Here is an 18,639-nt window from a genome sequence, read left to right as displayed (position 1 = left end):
TTGGAAAAAATATAAAGTTTGTAATGAAATAATGCACAATTCAAACACGTAGTGTAGCATTATTCCTGATTAGTGACTTCTGTCATTACCATATGCTATTTTTTTTGCTTAAGCAAGTTTCTATCTTGTTTAGTAATGAACGATTCGTTGCAAATGATGTCCTTCAGTCTTAATAAATGTTTAAAGCAAAATTCCCAAAGAGATTAAAAAAACATGGAATCAGTTATCTATATGTAGAAAATAATTACTATAAAGTTACTAGAAGTTATGAAGAAAAAGGACAAACATACTTTGAGTGTTCTGTCAAAAGTTCCTCAGTTACTAGGAAGCTCTAACCAAAACAATAAAGAGAAAAGGTTTTTTATTCTGAATGGTACCATGTGGGTTACTGTAAATATGTATATATCTTACTTGCAATCTAAGAAAAATGACAAATAGATGTGGATAGGTCACAACTACCTTACTGGGATCACATTCTTTCCTTTCGTTTACAGTATATACAAAATGCTGTTCTCTTCTTCTTTCATATTACCTTTTTCCATACAAATTTTAATTAGGGTTTCATTCCATGTATTCAATATCACTAATTTTATTACTTAGATTATTAGTAGTAAATATTTTTAATCTGAATAAAATAAAGATGGCATAAAATAACGTAAACCTAAACTTATCAAAACTAATAAATTTAATAAAAACAACTAGATTCTAAATAAATATGTTTGTGTTTACTTTTGTGGAAGAAGTTTGATTTTTGAAATAAAGGTAAATATAAAAGTTGTACATATTTTTTGAATTTTTAGTTTGCATGGATTACATTCTTAAATAAATTGCAGGGAACAGAAATGGTTAGATTACACTTAAAATGATTTGTTGAGAATAAAATTAAATCATCAGACTTGAATAATGGCTAAACGACTGAGTGAATCATAAAATATCAACAGAAACATTACTGGATAACTTAAATGATGCAAAAAAATTTAAAAAATAACAAGAAAATATCAAACATTTGAATAATTCATTCAATCAAACTCTGCTCCATCACCATTCATCTACTTAATCTTCTAGTATTTACATCTTTACCTTTTCCATTTTTATTCACTTCCTACAACAATTAACAAAACACCAATGTCTTCTTCCTTTTAAGCAACAAGGTAGTTTTTTTTTATCGTTAATAAAAAATAAAAAAATATGAATCACTTTAGATGTGATTTAACATTTATACATGAAACTCAATATTTAACCTATCCCTCTTATCTAAATTTGAGAAAAAAAAATCATCTAAGACTTTCACTCATACACCTAAAAAGGTGCATCATGAAATCATCTCAATACAAACCAAAAGAAGACACCAATCAGAGAAGGAAAAATGCGAAAAATGTGATTTGGATGTAACTCAAGACTAAGTCTTAAGTTGAATCATAAGAAACACTTTCAATTTCAATAACAAAAGAACAAAGTAGTTAGATTAAGTAAATGTACTATTAACGATCAAGTTTTTTTTTATTTCTTTTAATCGCTGATGAGTATATAAGTTTGAGTGTCTCATATGATGTTGAATGGGTATTTGGTCTTAAATTTTAGTCTCTTGAAATATAAATCTAAGTTTTATATCTAATATAAAAAAAAATGTAAATCATAATATAGTAAAAAAAATCATAAACTCATTCATTTAATTAAAAAAAATAGATTAAAAGTGATGTTAATTTGTATATAAATTTGGTTTAGGTTTTATTATTGTTGACTGTCGCATTTGAATCTCCTCGAAGAACCCATCAACATAGAATCATGGAAGAAGCCGTTGAACTGATCTTCTCTGCGCGTGAATGTTGCTTGTTCCGTAATCCGTGATTCAATCTCTATTTTCAAGTTTGATCACAGAATTAAAAAAGGTAAGTTGTTAATCAAATATACATAATGAATTGGGTGTTGAAAAGACAATTAACGTTCGAATTTAGTGACAATTGAGCTGGGTTACTTATTATGGTGAGTGATTTCGATAATATAATTATTGAAATGTGAAACATCATTATTTGAGATTCTAGTTGTTATCATGACAAACCATGTTAACAAGGCATTACTACATCACTTGGATTTTTTTCTTTTTAATTTAGTCACCCTAACCATTAACTAGACATGTTCGTTTATTTCAAATTTAAGTATAAATAATTTTAATAAGATTGATTTTGAATTGTTATGGAAAGTGAGTACAACTTATCCAATCATTGATTTCTTATTAATTTAAAATTTATTGATAATCGCATAAATTGTCTCATTTTATATTTAATGAATTTCAGTCGTTATTTTATAATTTTTAATGAATTTAAACTATTAAAAAGTGTATTACTAATTATTGGTATTAAGCAAAGTACATGACACGTGGGCAATTTGTTGAATTGTGTGTTCTTATTGTGTTGAAGGAATCTATGATAAGTCACGGGCAATTAGGCATTTTCATATCATAAAAAATCAAATTAAAAGTAAATTATTGTTAGCAACCCTTGGACCCATGCAATTATGGGAACGCTTTTCACGAGTTATTCAATTCTCTCTTCTTACTTTTATACTCTTTTCATAATTACTTTCCACACCTCCATCTCGTAACTTTTTATGCCAAAACTCCGATTTTTAAAAACTGTTGCTTCCTTTACTACTATTCTATTGATTTTTAATTATGTAAAAGTTAACCAACTAATTTACAAATACAATATACACTCCATGTACGAAATTTATTCATTCTCAATATTAAAGAAATTAGTTAATATAGTTAATAATATTAAATTAATTTTATATTTATATTTTTTTTTCAAAATTATTTTTACAATTATCGAGGAATATTATTGTTTATTTTAAATGTTTTAGTTAATTGTATTTTTGTCTCACGTTGTATATTTTTCTCATCTAGTTCTTCTTCAAAAATAATTATCCATCTTCAGTCATAAAAACATCTTAATATAAAATAAAATAATAAGAATTTATTTTTATATTATAATATAAATTTATGTATAATTATTATATGCATACAAAATGGAAAAGAAAATTTATCGTTAAATATAATTCAACTCCCTTTTGGAATAAAAAATATATTAACGCTAATAAAAAAATTAAATAAAAGATAATATTATCATCTCGTGTTGGTGAAACATATTATAATATGGTAGTTATTATATCCTATCTGTCTGCCAAATGAATCCTAAACTTATAATACACAACTTTTTATTATTACATGTAGTGAGAGAAAACAAAGTGTTTAGTTTTCACATTGAAAGACACAAAAATGAGCATCATTGTTTGAGTTTTGGAAAACAGTAATTAGATTCAACTTAAAAGTCTGTAGGATAAAAAAGTAAATGCGAAAAAAAAGTAAAAGATAACCCCAAAAAAATATATCGGAGAAAATAAATAAAAATTCTTATAATGGTCAAATCTGACATTTATAATATAAGACTTATTATTTATGATCATTAACGTATGAGTTAAATTGTACAACTTTTTAAAATACATGTATTTAGTAGTGTTTTTCTGCATGGAGTTAAAAGCATAGGGGTGTTGTAGTTCATTCATAATATTAATTAGGAGAGAAAACAGTAAAAAAAAACATATGGAGAATAAAAGATATCACTGTCATAATTTAAGAAAGCTGATTAAAATAAATAATTTGAAAATAAAATAAAATAAAGAGTAAAGATTAAAAATATATGTTAAATGAGAGAAATCAAATGAAAAAAAATCCCATATTCAAGAGTCAAAACTTAAATTTACAATGTGTCCTCTTTCTCTCTCTAATTTGTTTATTTAAATATTAAATAATTAATATTTTTTTAATTAATTATAATTTAACAGTTTTTTCTAAGTTTATCAAACATGCCCAACTCATATTAACAAAACTTTATCAATTAAAATAAATGAGATATTATTTTTATTTAATATCAAACATAATTATTCAGGTTGATGGCTGATATTGATTAAGATTATTTTCATAGTTTTTTTTTTTACTTAAACTAATTTTAGTTAGCATTAACTGAAAGTCATTTCCAATTAATATTAAAAAAATTCTAACAATCCACTGTAGAAAAACATTATGTGTTGATGATAAAAAAAACTTATTATATATATCAATACAGAATAATCATAATAGATGTAAATTGAAAAAATCCAATTCATGTATGCCAAAATATACTTTGTTTTTCAACATTGATAACAAAATCTACTAATATCAATTAAGAAATAAAAGTGATCTACAAAATATCAACATCAATAAAAAGCTCTAATCAAAATCCATATCAATAAAAAAAGTCTCGGTCTTAATTAAGCTTATCATACTCTAACAAAAAAAAAAATTTAAGATTATGAAAATTTTTAAATTCTGAATGATTAGGTTAATTTTAAATTATTTAATTACTTTAATAAAATTATAGGATTTAAAACTTTTTTTAAATTTCATATAAAAAAGAATCTATTTTGTTGTATACATTTGAATTTCTCTATTAAAAAGAAATTATCTTAATCTTTATTTGTCATTCCCTAAAATTCCATATTACGTGGTGATAGGGATGATTTGCACTTTTATCTGGCATTAATACATTTCCAAATGATTTAATGTTTGAACACACAAGATTGCGATTTTGAATTAAGAGTAATCTGAGATTTTTGGGCCGTGGAGCAGGTGAGAGGGATGTGAGTACAAAAGTGGTATGAAGGGAAGAGAAGCTGGGAAAGCTGAAATGACAGAGTTTGAAGGGTAAAAGCCCGAAAGGTGTAGAATGAGAATGTGCAAACGAAAGCCACAAAATCCAAAACCTCAGAAGGGAAAAAAGGTATGGGACCCAAATAAATAAAATAATCACCCACCCATTTCACATTATTATTTTTCGCTTCTTCCTATATTATTATTAGTTCCAGTACTTTTATGCAGTACATTGCAGTATTAATTTTTTCAAGTTTCTTATTTTCGCCGACACACACAAACTCACACACTCAAAGCGACACAGCACAACACAACAGTCTTGTGTGCTTTTGGTTATTCTCTCTCTTCATTACACCAAGCTTCGAATCTCCAATATCTGTCCCTTTCTTTCTTTAATGGCCTTGCCTTGTACAACCAGTCGCGATCTGAAACTCAACTACTACGGTACTGCTTCTACTACTGCTACCCCCATTTTCCTCTTCTTCTTTCACATCTCTTTCGCCTCCATGGTACTCCGCATGTGCCTCTCCACACCTGAACCACTCTTCTGACCGCAATGCCTGCTCCTCCTTCCCCTCTTTCTCCCTCCCTCGCTTTCATCTTCCTTGCTCTGCTTCCTCTTTCCCTTGCCAACACTGACTCTTCTGATGGTAATACATTACTGCTTCTCCCTTTTCTGTTTCTTTGTGTTTTCTTGGAGTGATCATGCTGCGGTTGATTGATGGGGTCGGTTTTAATGTAGTAATGTGATGGGAACTGGGGAGTGTTCGGTTTTGGGGAAAAAGATTGGATTTTGTGTCGAGGGCATTGGTTTTTGATTTTTGTTTTGTGGATTCTGGGTGCATAGGACATACGTGGTAATGCAAGTAATGAAGTTGTGGGTGGGTGCTTGTTCATACCAAGATGGTCTTTTTTTATTGATGTTTTGTTTTTGTTGCAGTTCAAGCTCTCGAGGTTATGTACAATGCGTTGAATAGTTCAACTCAGTTAACGGGTTGGAGAATCGGCGGTGGTGATCCATGCGGAGAGTCATGGAAAGGGGTAACATGTGAAGGTTCAGCCGTTGTTTCCATGTATGAGATTCCTGTCATATTGCACATTTTTTATTTATTCATTTGTATTTTTTTTAAGTGTGTTTATTATTGTCAAGGTTTTATTAGCAATGGTTTTAGTCGCAATCCTTGACATTGCCGGAAATTGCAGACAAATGTGCTGGAAACCTTGATCTTTTGACCGAAATCGCGGTTGCTGACCCACTTTTTTTCAAGCTTGTTTGTGGTCAAGAAAACTAATTGATCTTCCTTTTGTGATGGTGGTTAGTGAGCTCTCAGGATTAGGACTCGATGGGACTCTGGGGTACCTGCTTTCGAACCTAATGTCACTCAGAAAGCTGTGAGATCATTTTACTCTGTTATTTTATTGTTTTAACATATGCGGGTAACTGGTTATTGGTTTTTCATCCTTTATTTTGTATTTTTCCAGTGACTTGAGTGACAACAAGATCCATGATACAATACCCTACCAGTTGCCGCCAAATCTTACAAGCCTGTAATATTAACTTCCAATTACCCGCTCATTTCATTTCCTGATCGCTGTCACTTTGCTTCTTTACTATAAATGTTAATTTTTTTACTGAATCGTGTCATATCTTTTTCAATTGGGACAATCAGGAATCTTGCAAGAAATAATTTATCTGGAAATCTTCCTTATTCCTTTTCTGCCATGGTTTCTCTCAATTATTTGTAAGTTTCTTTTCAGTGTATATAGTTTTATTTCATAATATTCAATTTGATCATACATTGGGGCCACTTACTGTGTTTCCTTGTTGTTTTTAGGAATTTAAGCAGTAATGCACTCTCCATGACAGTTGGCGATGTTTTTGCTAGTCTTTCAGATCTTGGTATCCTGTAAGATATAGTATATAGGTTCTTAAGTCCAACTTCCCCTCCTTTCATTTTCTTTTTATTCTAACTAAGAAATGAATGTTTATAATGCTGATTTATGGCAATGGTTAATCAGTTTCCGATGTTTTCCCCCCTCAAAATATATGAATAAGCATTTTCCTTGTCTGAATCAGATGAACTTTTACACTTTAGGATTGAGAAGTTGTTGTTTTCGAGCTAAATTTTTTGAGTTTTGGATTTGGACTTGAAGCATGTTCATAAATTGACTTAATAATTGACTCATACTTTTAGTATCATATATCAGAATTCAAATTAATTTACCACACTAACATAGAGTTTATGCTCTAGTGCAAATCTGATAGAAATAGAGAAAGAGGAATAGTTTCATACAGAAACCTTTTATAGTCAATTGGTTGTTTGGATGGTTTTATGGACTAACTAATAATAGTTTTATGGTGGAATGCTGGATTCTATTTGATGACTGTTTGCATTTATTTTCAATGATGCAGGGATCTATCATTTAATAACTTCTCTGGGGATCTTCCTCCTTCATTTGGTGCATTGACCAATCTTTCTTCTCTGTATGTTGGTTGATATTTTAATTGATGGAGTGATAGCAATTTTCAGTAAATGTTTAGGCTTATTAAAATTATTTTGTAGTTTCTTGCAGAAAAACCAGATGACTGGCTCTCTTAGTGTTCTCGTTGGTTTGCCTTTGGATACTTTGTAAGTTCTTCTCTCCCATTTCACCTTGATTATCGGCATATCAGTTTCTGATATTGCTATATAATTTTCCAGAAATGTTGCAAACAATAATTTCAGTGGATGGATACCTCGTGAGATTAGTTCCATACATCATTTCATGTAAGTATTATGGATTCTTGTTTGAAATGCCTTTGTATTTTCTAATGCATAGCTTCAGCATTGTGGTTAATGTGACTCTTTAAACATTGACTAGATATGATGGAAATTCATTTGAGAACACTCCTGCTCCTCTTCCACCGGGATTAACTTCACCTCCTCCCAATGGATCTCACAATCATCATCATTCTGGATCTGGTTCACACAATACAACAGAAGCCTCTGATAATGAAAATTCTGATGGCCATACGGGTTTGACAGTGGGGGCTGTTGTCGGCATTGTGTTAGGTTCAGTAGTGGTGGCTGCTATTGTGCTGCTTGCTCTTTTTTTCTTCATCCAAAAGCGAAAGGGGAAGAAAACAGGTGCAAGGAATTTTAGTGGGAGCCTTCCTCATGGAGTTATTAATGGTGAATTCCTTTCCTTTTTCTTTTTTGTTTCCATATATATATTATGATTCTGTAATTTGGGTTCTTTTTCAAATGTAGTTTAATATGGTATATGGATTAATTTGCCCCAATATTTGTTGAATCACAATATTTGGAGGCACTAAAGGGAGCAGATACAAGTAAGGTCTTTAGAAGGACATTTTTAGGGAAAATTAGGATTTGGAGCTTTTTATTTGGTGTAAATTCCAAGCATTATAGTTTCATAGCATGTTTGGTTTAATGTTAACTAAGTAAGATCCATGACAATACCAACACACTAACAAATGCACATATCAAATGTGAAAGCAAACACCCACTCAACAAAAAGAATTTTTATTACAAATGTTATGGTGACATTTTAAACTTTATTCTTTTGCAAAATTAGTTTGCATTACCCTTTTAAGCTGTTTCTATAAGTGATTCTTCGTTTCAAAATTTATACTATTTATTTATTGGTTGGAGCTGAAGGATGGTATATATGCATCCTAACTAGTTTAGTTTTTTTTTTCTTTTTTTGGGTTTGTGCCTGCAGTAACTCCCCAGATGCAAGAGCAGAGGGTAAAAAGCGCTGCTGTAGTTACAGATCTCAAGCCTCGTCCAGCAGAAAATGTATCAGTTGAGAGATTACCTGCAAAAAGTGGATCTGTGAGGCACATGAAGTCCCCTATAACCTCAACATCGTACACAGTTGCTTCTCTCCAAAGTGCAACAAATAGCTTTAGTCAAGAATTTATAATTGGTGAAGGTTCTCTTGGCCGAGTTTACAAGGCTGATTTCCCAAATGGGAAGGTAACACCTTTTAGTGTTGCATTTTGTTATCTATCTTCCCAATGCATTTTTGGAATTTATTTTTTTATCTATGGATGAAAAGGTCTTTCAAATTAATTGATGGGAAATTGGTTGAACCAGTGCTTGATGAATGTGATGTGAGTTTGTAGACATTTTTTCTACATCAGTAATTCTGGTTTTGCTGCACGTTAAACAATGTTTCTTTTTTCCTCTTCAGTTGTTTTTAATCTTTCATTTGGTTTGGATTTCTTTATTTTTTATTTTTTTCTACAGTCTCTAGTCATAAATCATCTGGTTCATAGTGTCTACATATTCGCCAAGGCTGCTTGTCATTTAACACAGTTTTTGTACAATGATGATCCATCTATCTTTGTCTCTCTCTTCATTTTCTTTTTCTACCATGGATATTTATTTTCTTATAAATTTGAACTTGGAGAAAATTATTTTTAAATGTTCTAATGATTCTGATATTTGCTTTTGTTTAGGAAATGGCTATCAAGAAGATCGACAACTCTGCACTGTCATTACAAGAGGAAGACAATTTTCTTGAAGCTGTTTCAAATATGTCACGCCTGCGGCACCCAAACATTGTGACATTGACTGGATATTGTGCTGAGCATGGCCAACGACTTCTAGTTTACGAGTATATTGGAAATGGAAATCTGCATGACATGCTCCATTTTTCTGAAGATAGCAGTGGCAAGGATTTGTCTTGGAATGCTCGTGTACGCATAGCACTTGGCACAGCCCGGGCTTTAGAGTATGTTTCATGTGTATATCTGACATATTAAGCCTCTCCTAGGCATGGCCTTCAGAGGCTACCCCACCCCCTTATTTATACCCTCTAGTTTATCTGCTTTAGCATTGAGGATGAGTAAGCATATCACATAAAGGCTGATTTCTTGACTTATGCTTTGTCTATCAGGTATTTGCATGAAGTGTGCTTGCCTTCTGTTGTACATAGAAATTTCAAATCAGCAAATATATTACTTGATGAGGAGCTAAATCCTCACCTGTCTGACTGTGGTTTAGCTGCTTTGACTCCAAACACAGAGAGGCAGGTTGGTGAAATATTATTTCCTTCTTAAACATCTGAACATGATTTTTGTATCCTTTCCTTGCTATTTGCTTACTGCATTAATTACAATCATTGAGTTTTAACAGGTATCAACTCAGATGGTCGGTTCATTTGGTTACAGTGCTCCTGAGTTTGCATTATCAGGAGTATACACTGTAAAAAGTGATGTTTACAGCTTTGGGGTGGTTATGCTGGAATTGTTGACTGGTCGGAAGCCACTAGACAGGTCAGTCTAGCATAGACTTTGGAAATTAATAATGCTCATAACTTTAATGTTTGCTCATGATTATTATTATTTTCTTTCTTCTATGTATGGCTTCTTACATTCATTTGAATTTTTTGCAAGTTTAGTTCGCGAATTCGATCAGAGCAGTCACTTGTGAGGTGGGCTACACCCCAACTCCATGATATAGATGCCTTGGCGAAAATGGTGGATCCTACTTTGAATGGCATGTATCCTGCAAAGTCACTGTCACGCTTTGCTGATATCATTGCCCTCTGTGTTCAGGTAAAACTTGAACGACTGATGGCTAGCAACTTGTTTTAGTACTTATTTCATTTAATGCACTCGTGCCTTTATTTCTGATCTCTAGTTTAGTCTTTATAGTATACAGCAAATGCTGACTGGTACCAAAGGGCATTTGTCAAAGGAAACCAAAGAAGAAATTTTTATTGAATAAAATGGAGAAGTTAATGATTTTTTATTTTTGTCGCTCATCCACCTTGTGGGAAAATAGTTTGATTACAAAGTAATACTATTTAAAAACAGTAGTACTAGTTATTGGATGCATTGAATAGAGTGTATTTAATGCACCTTAACGACACCCTTGTAATAATTTTGTATTGTTGACCAATATGTTATTGCACTTAGTGTTATTGCCAACACCACAATTCTTCAGAAGATGTTAATGAGTTTGATTTTGTACACAGCCGGAACCTGAATTTCGACCTCCAATGTCTGAGGTGGTGCAAGCATTGGTCCGGCTAGTGCAAAGAGCAAGTGTGGTTAAAAGACGACCCAGTGACGACTCTGGCACTGGTCACAAGACCCCAGAACATGAGGCCATAGACATGTCATTTTAAGTGTTAGTGCCTCTACTCTTTTGCAATTTTGTGCAGTTGCCCCGGCTAAAATTTACTACCATAAAACACAGGAAGCAAGGAAGGAGTAGAAAGTGTGAAAATGTATCAAACAATTTTAAGATATTAATTAATTACGTGTTGGATTTTCTCACACAACATTCAGAAATACTCTGGAAAATAAACTGTATATTTAGTTAACTTGTCATGATGTAATATATATAATAATATAATTTTAAAGTCCTTGATGCAAAAAAAGAGTACTGTAGGAATCAACTTTATGGGTTTTAGCTTTGTTGGCAAGCACCGATGAAATTCCAACTACCGACATAAAGGCCTCGGGAAAGAGTGTGGATGCTATTAATTTGTAATGAGTTGGATTATTATTGTGACGGTGCGTGCATTTGGTCCCACTGTTCTCTAATTCCATTCCATTTCTCAAACAGACACGCATTTGGCCTTTTCCTTTCATTTTTTGCCACTTTATTGTCTTCTTCTGCATGACCTTTCAACTATTTTGAATTTACAGTAAACTCCTTTTCCATTTTAGTTTCAGCATTTTGGGATGCCTTGGGACGTTCACATGTTTCGTAGTATGAAATGGAGAATTTAAAAATTGTCACTGATGTGGAAAGTGAGTTTGGTTGGTTTGAACTGATAATCAAACAAACACTTGAAGTTCTGAGTGCCGGGGCCAGTGCATGTTTGTATTAAAACTAAGTTTAAAAATATTTGTACTTTACTTGTAATAATTTTCTTCTCAATTCATCTATAGGATTTTTATATTGGAGTTTGTAGAAGTATTTCTTTAACATAAAAATTTGGTGAGGTTTTGGTTTATCTTATTTGAAATAAGTTGGTGTAAAAGTTTATTTTTGGGTAACGGTTCTTTAAGTATTTAAGATAGGGTATCAAGTGTTTTATAGATAATTAGTTTTGTTCAATGTTTTGAAAATATTTATTTTGAACAGTTTAAATTAATAATCATGTAAAAGCTTTAGTGGAGGATTTTATTCCTTTATTCTCCACTTTTCAACGACAAAGAACGTCCTTACCGACAAACAAGATGAATATAACATGATAAATAGACCTTTTTTCCTGGTACAGATTAACATTTCTTTGTTGATTTTCTAATCATGCAGTCTTAGTAATTTTTTAGTATTTATTGTCTTTATGACCACATACAGTGGGAAATTCACAATTTTATTGAGACGTAAATAACTATTTTTACCTAACATTTCTCCTTTTTATATCTATAAAATAGTAAAAGGATAACGATTGAACCTTCTACTGTTACAACTAAGTGTGATTACACGGTTGACAAACAGTTTCTTTAAAATGAAAACAATCATAAAATGTGTTAATTTCCTAATGGATTCGAAAATTTATGAGAATGTATTATTTTTTTTAAATGCAATACAATTTGAGGCCGTTTCCATTTTGTTGAAGGATAAATTTATAAATCTATTAAATTAAATGAATTTTGAATAAAACATGTTATCCTAAATTAAATATCTACACTTCATTTAATTTTTGAAGTTTCTGTTCTTTTATCATATTGTTTAAAGAGTACCTATAATATTAATTATCCAAATATGAGGAAACAGACGAGAGTTAAAGGCACTAAAATTTGGAAGGAGCACACGCTAGCTGCTCTGCCAAATCCACATCAACTACTGAAAGCAAAAGACATTATATTGGTTAAATTCATGAACGAAGGACAGGGATGACATGCATGTGAACAGATAGAAATAAATGAGATTTAGCCATCGGAAAACATGATAAACCAACATCTAAATTCGACCAAAATTTCCCAAGTTCTAACATTCAACATGAGAAAAATGACATAACTTGCCTAACTTGTGTAATTTTTAACAGAAATCTCGTACCAAAGATATTCTCATTGGATCTCTTTATGTTGTTACAGAAATGGGGACATTGGATACAATTCCTATTTCGAGTAAATGAAGCAAAGCACAAAAAATAGTTATAGCCTCAACGATTTATTGGAGTGCGCATTCGCTCAACAATTCTGGTCACCGCAGCTCGGGACATCACCAACGTGTCATGCAGCAAAATGCTGTAGACATTCAAGCCCTACGAAAAGCATGTTAAACATAACTATATAATATGAAATACCAACTGTTTTAGGAGAAGCTTGGAACTAGCAACAACTACAAGATTCAGTGACGCATACCACAAGTGGTGACCAATTGGAGATGGTCCGTCTTTAGGAGAGTTTCCATCACTTTCTCCTCAAAGACTACAGAGTACAGGCTACTCAAACACGTTTAGGGCCATCTTCCGTTTGTTTGATCATAAATATGGTCTAATGAAGAAAACAACTGGGACAAACCACTAAAAAAGAATTTGGTCTAAATAGTTTTACTACAAATTTGTTGTTTGATGGACCTAATGGTATCTCTTGAATTTAGGTTGGGCCTAATTCAATTCCAAAAGCTAACTCGTGAAGTGAAGAATGCCCAAAGCCCTTATAAACTCTATTTTAGTCATATATATAGTCTAAGTGTGATTTTAACGCACTCCCTAATGCTAAGGATTGTATCTAATGTAAGATTGAGGGATAATATACATAGTACAGGGAAAGCTTTATTTAACAATTGAGGTTGGTCCAATATCAAATATTATAGGCTTTGATATTATCTTAAATTTCGGTTGAGTCTAACTCAACCCCGAGGACTAGCTCATGAAATGAAAATTGCCCAAACCTTATTATAGCTCTATTGCTGCCGTAGGCATAGTCAATGTGTCTTAATTGTGTCAATTGATTATTAATCCATGTACCTATTGTCACTGTTGGAAATGCTTTGACTCTAAGAAACATGTTATAAATTTCAAATAGATAAAAACTGAAACTCACAATGGCGGGAAGTATGTTAACATAGTGTAGATTTTGTGTAGATAATTTTAACTTTTCATCTATAGGCCCGCCATCTACAAGCAGAAGTTTCTTGGTGTTCTCCATTTGATTGTAATAATTCACAATGTTCTTGGTTTTATGTGTGGGAACCTCCAGATCCTCAAAGATAAGAAGCTGTATAAACACAGTTCCCCAGAACATTAGCACGAAGAAACTCTTACGTGACATTTAATGCAGTAATAAAAAACAAGATAACTATTGGATGAAAGGAACACTATATGCTAAACAGCTAAAAGAAACACAATCTAACATATCAGAGCATATGATTACCAGGATTCAGGATAGGATACATGCCAAAAATAACCATTTAACTTGAAGAAAGCAATAAATGACAGAACAGCTATAGACGAGCATTGTCTTTTCGTGATTTGAGTTTTTTTTTCCTAGTTTCCCGTTAATGAGGCTTCATTGTATTTATATAGTCACATTTCTAGCTGATAACAACCAGACTCTAGAGTATCAAGTTTAGACGTGGCATGCATTTTGAGCAGGGCTCAGTAAAGTACAGTTAACATAGTATAAATGATCTTAAGGACTTTGCACTCTAATGCCACGTTATAACTCTAGATGCACGATTCCTTTGTTCCTACTTCAATTCTTCCTACACCCCAACCACAATTCTGTGAAGATATAATACTCTATTTTTTGCTTCTACACATGAGGGTGTTCATTTGAAAGAAGATCCCACATTTGTTACTTCCATAAATATATGAAATAGTCAAATATATTTATGTTAAATGATATAATTAAAAAGTCAAAGAGGTAAAAAAAACATTATGATTGATTGACAACCAGGTTGGCTGAGGCTGACAACACAATCCACTTCACTGAACTAAGAATATCTTATATATTATACGTTATAACTTTAATTTAGATATCAACCGCAAAACAAACCCTTAGAAGAAATAAGAACATCTTATATCTTTTCAGTTAGGTTACTGAACCATCAAACAATTTACATATAAATTTTTAAGACAAATCTTCCAGAAGTGAAAACTGAAAAATCACACTATGTTTAGTATAAGCAAGAACGTACACATGTAGGAGATAGAATAATGTAGAGATGACACATTTTAATTTTTGATAATGAATAAAGTCACGGGTGGGGGGGGGGGACTTGCCTTTCCTTCTGCTGCACGAGCTGATAAGGCAATCTTTAGCCCCAAACGCCGAACCTTCTTATTGACTTTGAAAGCATGGCTTCGAGGCTTAGGGCCATGCATGGTGGCACCACCCCTAAACTGTTACCATTCATAAAATTTATTATTTTCAACTGCTCAAAAAACAGAAAGAAAAGAAGAAATATGAAGAAATAAAGATGGACAAGCAAGGAATGAGCAGAATGATCCACTACCTGAGGCCCACGCAATGTACCATGCCTTGCTTTACCAGTTCCCTTTTGATTCCAAGGCTTTCTCCCAGTCCCACTGACCTCGCTGATAGTTTTTGTACAATGAGTCCCCTGTTGACCAAATCAATTAGCAAAATACATAACATTCTCATGGGAGAGTCTCCATAGCTAAATTTAGATCCATGCTACTAGATAATATAATATATATATATATATATATATTAAACTATTAAGCACACGACAACAGTGAAAACATTTGTATAGATATGCTAAAGTATAGTTTTGTGCCAAACCAAAATGCTGGTCTCACATCCCAAAATTGCTAAAAGCCAATATAGAAAAAATATCACCATCTTGCCTAAGAAATAAATATAGCATTTCCTCTGGATTGCACATATGCAATGACAATGAGAAACAACCTTTAGATTCCAAAATATTAAGCAGTCACTACCTGTTGTCGTTTTGCAAGCTGCCACCTAACAACACGATGAATAATGTCCTTCCGGATAGGCAAATCAAAAACATCTCCATGTAAAACCATAAAGCCCTTGTCTTCATTATGAAAGTTGGTAACTGGAATTAAAAGATCCTGGCAAAGCCCTACAATAATTGAACTTGATCAAGACACTCTAGAATCTTATTGAGACAGCAATCAGCACATGCTGTGATCAAGACTAGATAGTGAAGAAAAAAGTGAAACAATCAAAAGATGCACTCAAAATTTTGATTTATGGAAGAGTGACATAAGCACCTTCACCATGATCCCAATGCAATCCCACTGTGATTTTCCAGTAATAACAAGGTTGTGGCCCTACAAGCAGTTAAAAACTAGGGAAAGCTATTGGTAACATAGGATATTAAATACATGATTTTAGTGGAGGAAACAAAAGTTAAACACTGGGCCCAAGTTCCTTTAACTTCAGGCAGAGTAAGATCATTAAGCATGAATAAAATATTAGGTTCTCACTTACAGGATCAATTTCAGAACAAACTATATGCAAGTTCTGAATTGTAAATATGTAAAAATGCATTCAGTCAATTGCAAATGATATTTGGGGTAAATTTTGTATCTTCGGAGGTACAAATAAAGAAGAAACATTGACACGGAAGATATTAGTCTAGATCATACAAAATGGACAACAAAAATTATCTCATAATCTAAACCACACTGGAATTCATGCCTTGCAGTCGATTGACTCTCTTCTTTCAGAAATAAATGTCCAAGTCAGCAAAACAGAAAGCACTGTTATATTCTGGTACAAGATGCTTCAACTCATCCTTCATACCTATAGTACGCTCAGATGCTGCTAGAGTCTTCTTAGACAATAAATCAGACGGAAATGCACCCTCGTCAGGTCCAGGAGTTAAAATAGAAGTAGAAAATTGTCGGATCATTTTCCTGACCTACATTTAAACACACTATACCACATTATTAAAGAAGAAGAAAGCCAGTATAGGAGAGAACCGCATTGATTAAGCTTTCATCCTGAAAGTAGTAACAGATATAGAAGTATATCCAAAGGCTATGGCATACCAAAGAACATTCTGCAGAAAGAAGTCTTTCCCCAGACAATCTGCTGAATACATCTGTGCAAAAAAAATAATCTTATATATAAAGATTTACAAAAGCTGAAAAAAAACACAAAAATCAAATTTATGGCAAATGGCAATTGTTCACGTTAAGGAACTGCATAAAAGGTCTTACCACGTGATTTATAAAAAGAGGAAGACCCAGCATTACGTGAATTAAAGTAGCTTCGTCCTAGTGAAGGCAAGGACCCAGAAGAACAACGTAGTAACCTTTTGGAAATCAGCGCTGCCATAACTGACCAAACAATCTACACTAGAGTGCACCTTCCCATTTGAAATTCAGAGCAGAAGCAACGGTAAGAATGCAACTAAAAGTGCTCAAACTAAAGCAGAGAAGGAAGCGAGACATTTCATCAAATGCATTGCACGCAACTTAAATTCTCGAAATCAACCACTACACCATTTATATCTAAGTAATCCAAAGTATTTTCACTAGAGAAGGGTACCTCATCAATTTACAAAACGGTGTGAAAAAATGAAACAAGTATATACAATCTGATTCTACACTACAACCATAGAGCAAATTCAGATGTGAGAAAAAAAAAAAAAAAAGAGTTACCAGATACAATAAAGAGAGGTAAGATAATGCTGATACAGGATTTAGATTGTTGCTGCCCCAAATTTCGCTCAGAATAAGAATCTATACTTTCTCCAGTTCATGATTATGTCTCCGTCTTTGCCTCCATGGAAGATGCTCCCGTTACACTCTACAAAGGGTGCTCTGCCTAATGGGCCTTTTTGGGTTTAGTTTAAGGCTTCTTCTTCCTGCACCCCTACATTTTTCTTCCTGCACCCCCACAATTTTGTAAATCCCAAAACTGACCTTCACCTTGTTTCGAAAGCAACTTGTTGATTTCTGGATTGCTGAATCCGAAAGTCTAATTTTTTTTACGGATTGATGGATCCGGAAGATTACCGGATTCATCAATCCGGAATATTTATGGATTTTTCAATCCGGAATGTAAAAAGATTAATGCAGATTTTTCATTCCGTAAAATTACCGAATTGCATTGTCTGGAAGAAGAAAGAGTAGTGTGGATTTTATGTGTATTTTGGGGTCTTTTAAAAATAGTAGGGATATTATTGTCTTTGCATTACATTGTGGGGGTGTAGGAAGAAAAATGTAGGGGTGCAGGAAGAAACTGCCTTAGTTTAAAAACGGACAAGAAATTATAACTTTTAGCCCAACAACATTTTTGGCTTGGGTGTAAAAGTTTCCATATTATATCTAACTATTACTTGAAGTAATTATTGATATAATTTTTAAGATGATTAGTAAGAAAATTAATAACTTTATTATATATAAAAAATTGTGATTAGATGACAATTTAAAAAGCTAGCATACTGTAATGAGCATTTACTAAATAAAGTCCGTATAAGTTATAAATAAGTTCACCAAATAAACATCCCTAATTCTAAATGAAAAAAAAAAAGAATTATTAAAAAATAAATTTTAAACTTAAGTCCATTTTATAAAATCGCTTTAAAATTCAATTTTTATCTTTCTACATAAGTTTTTCAGCATAATCCGGCCACGCAAATAATCAGCACTATAACTGAAATCTGATTTTGTCCGACCCATAACTCTCTTTTCCTGTAGAAGCTTTTTTGTTTCCTTCTTACTTTAAGATGCTCAGGGATCTTCTAAAGTTCATCTTCTGCACGTTTAAGCTCATTCTCAACTTGATTAGAGTCTTCAACCATATAAGTAATGGTTTTTTTGAAAAAATTCTAAAAATAGTAAAGGTAACAACTCACTAGTATGTTTGAAAAAACGTAGTCACACTAACCAAAAAGAGCAACAGTTCCATTTAATTTTTCTGTTGACGAAAACTATTGGAAATTGTCATTTATTTAAAGTACGGTCTAAAGTTATTTTTAAAGAAATTAAATTAAATAAAATAAATTTGTTCGATTTTAATAAAATATTTATCA

At 32.3% G+C, this 18,639-nt stretch overlaps 2 protein-coding genes across 2 annotated transcripts; one reads left to right on the top strand and one right to left on the bottom strand.

The window, feature by feature from the left end:
• The first annotated feature begins 4,910 nt into the window (after window positions 1-4,910).
• LOC137832198 (protein STRUBBELIG-RECEPTOR FAMILY 8) lies at window positions 4,911-11,065 on the top strand. Its single transcript, XM_068640236.1, has 16 exons — window positions 4,911-5,334; window positions 5,625-5,757; window positions 6,005-6,076; window positions 6,167-6,232; window positions 6,355-6,426; window positions 6,520-6,591; window positions 7,098-7,169; window positions 7,249-7,314; window positions 7,387-7,452; window positions 7,547-7,857; window positions 8,408-8,664; window positions 9,150-9,424; window positions 9,590-9,725; window positions 9,829-9,968; window positions 10,094-10,250; window positions 10,673-11,065. The coding sequence occupies exons 1-16, from the start codon at window positions 5,241-5,243 to the stop codon at window positions 10,823-10,825; spliced, it is 2,142 nt and encodes a 713-aa protein (XP_068496337.1). The 5' UTR covers window positions 4,911-5,240; the 3' UTR covers window positions 10,826-11,065.
• Window positions 11,066-12,554: 1,489 nt separating this feature from the next.
• LOC137832197 (uncharacterized) lies at window positions 12,555-17,431 on the bottom strand. The gene is made up of 9 exons (XM_068640234.1): window positions 17,264-17,431; window positions 16,820-16,968; window positions 16,649-16,701; window positions 16,401-16,518; window positions 15,566-15,714; window positions 15,118-15,225; window positions 14,885-15,004; window positions 13,704-13,877; window positions 12,555-12,919 (listed from the first exon to the last, which is right to left on the bottom strand). Exons 2-9 carry the CDS (start codon window positions 16,935-16,937, stop codon window positions 12,818-12,820), a joined length of 942 nt encoding a protein of 313 aa, XP_068496335.1. The 5' UTR covers window positions 16,938-16,968; window positions 17,264-17,431; the 3' UTR covers window positions 12,555-12,817.
• Window positions 17,432-18,639: the final 1,208 nt, after the last annotated feature.

Source organism: Phaseolus vulgaris, chromosome 6, assembly GCF_000499845.2.
Source record: "Phaseolus vulgaris cultivar G19833 chromosome 6, P. vulgaris v2.0, whole genome shotgun sequence".
In the NCBI taxonomy this organism is placed as follows: Eukaryota; Viridiplantae; Streptophyta; class Magnoliopsida; order Fabales; family Fabaceae; genus Phaseolus; species Phaseolus vulgaris.
This window is presented reverse-complemented; position numbering and strand designations above follow the sequence as displayed.

Excerpts from the sequence above, each read along its gene's own strand:
- LOC137832198 (XM_068640236.1), top strand. The coding sequence starts at position 5,241 with ATGCCTGCTCCTCCTTCCCCTCTTTCTCCCTCCCTCGCTTTCATCTTC. Across the intron at positions 6,427-6,519 it reads ATGGTTTCTCTCAATTATTT|GAATTTAAGCAGTAATGCAC; the intron begins GTAAGTTTCTTT and ends TGTTGTTTTTAG. Across the intron at positions 9,969-10,093 it reads GGTCGGAAGCCACTAGACAG|TTCGCGAATTCGATCAGAGC; the intron begins GTCAGTCTAGCA and ends TTGCAAGTTTAG.
- LOC137832197 (XM_068640234.1), bottom strand. The coding sequence starts at position 16,937 with ATGGCAGCGCTGATTTCCAAAAGGTTACTACGTTGTTCTTCTGGGTCC. Across the intron at positions 15,226-15,565 it reads AGCTTGCAAAACGACAACAG|GGGACTCATTGTACAAAAAC; the intron begins GTAGTGACTGCT and ends TTTGGTCAACAG. Across the intron at positions 13,878-14,884 it reads CTCGTGCAGCAGAAGGAAAG|CTTCTTATCTTTGAGGATCT; the intron begins GCAAGTCCCCCC and ends GTGTTTATACAG.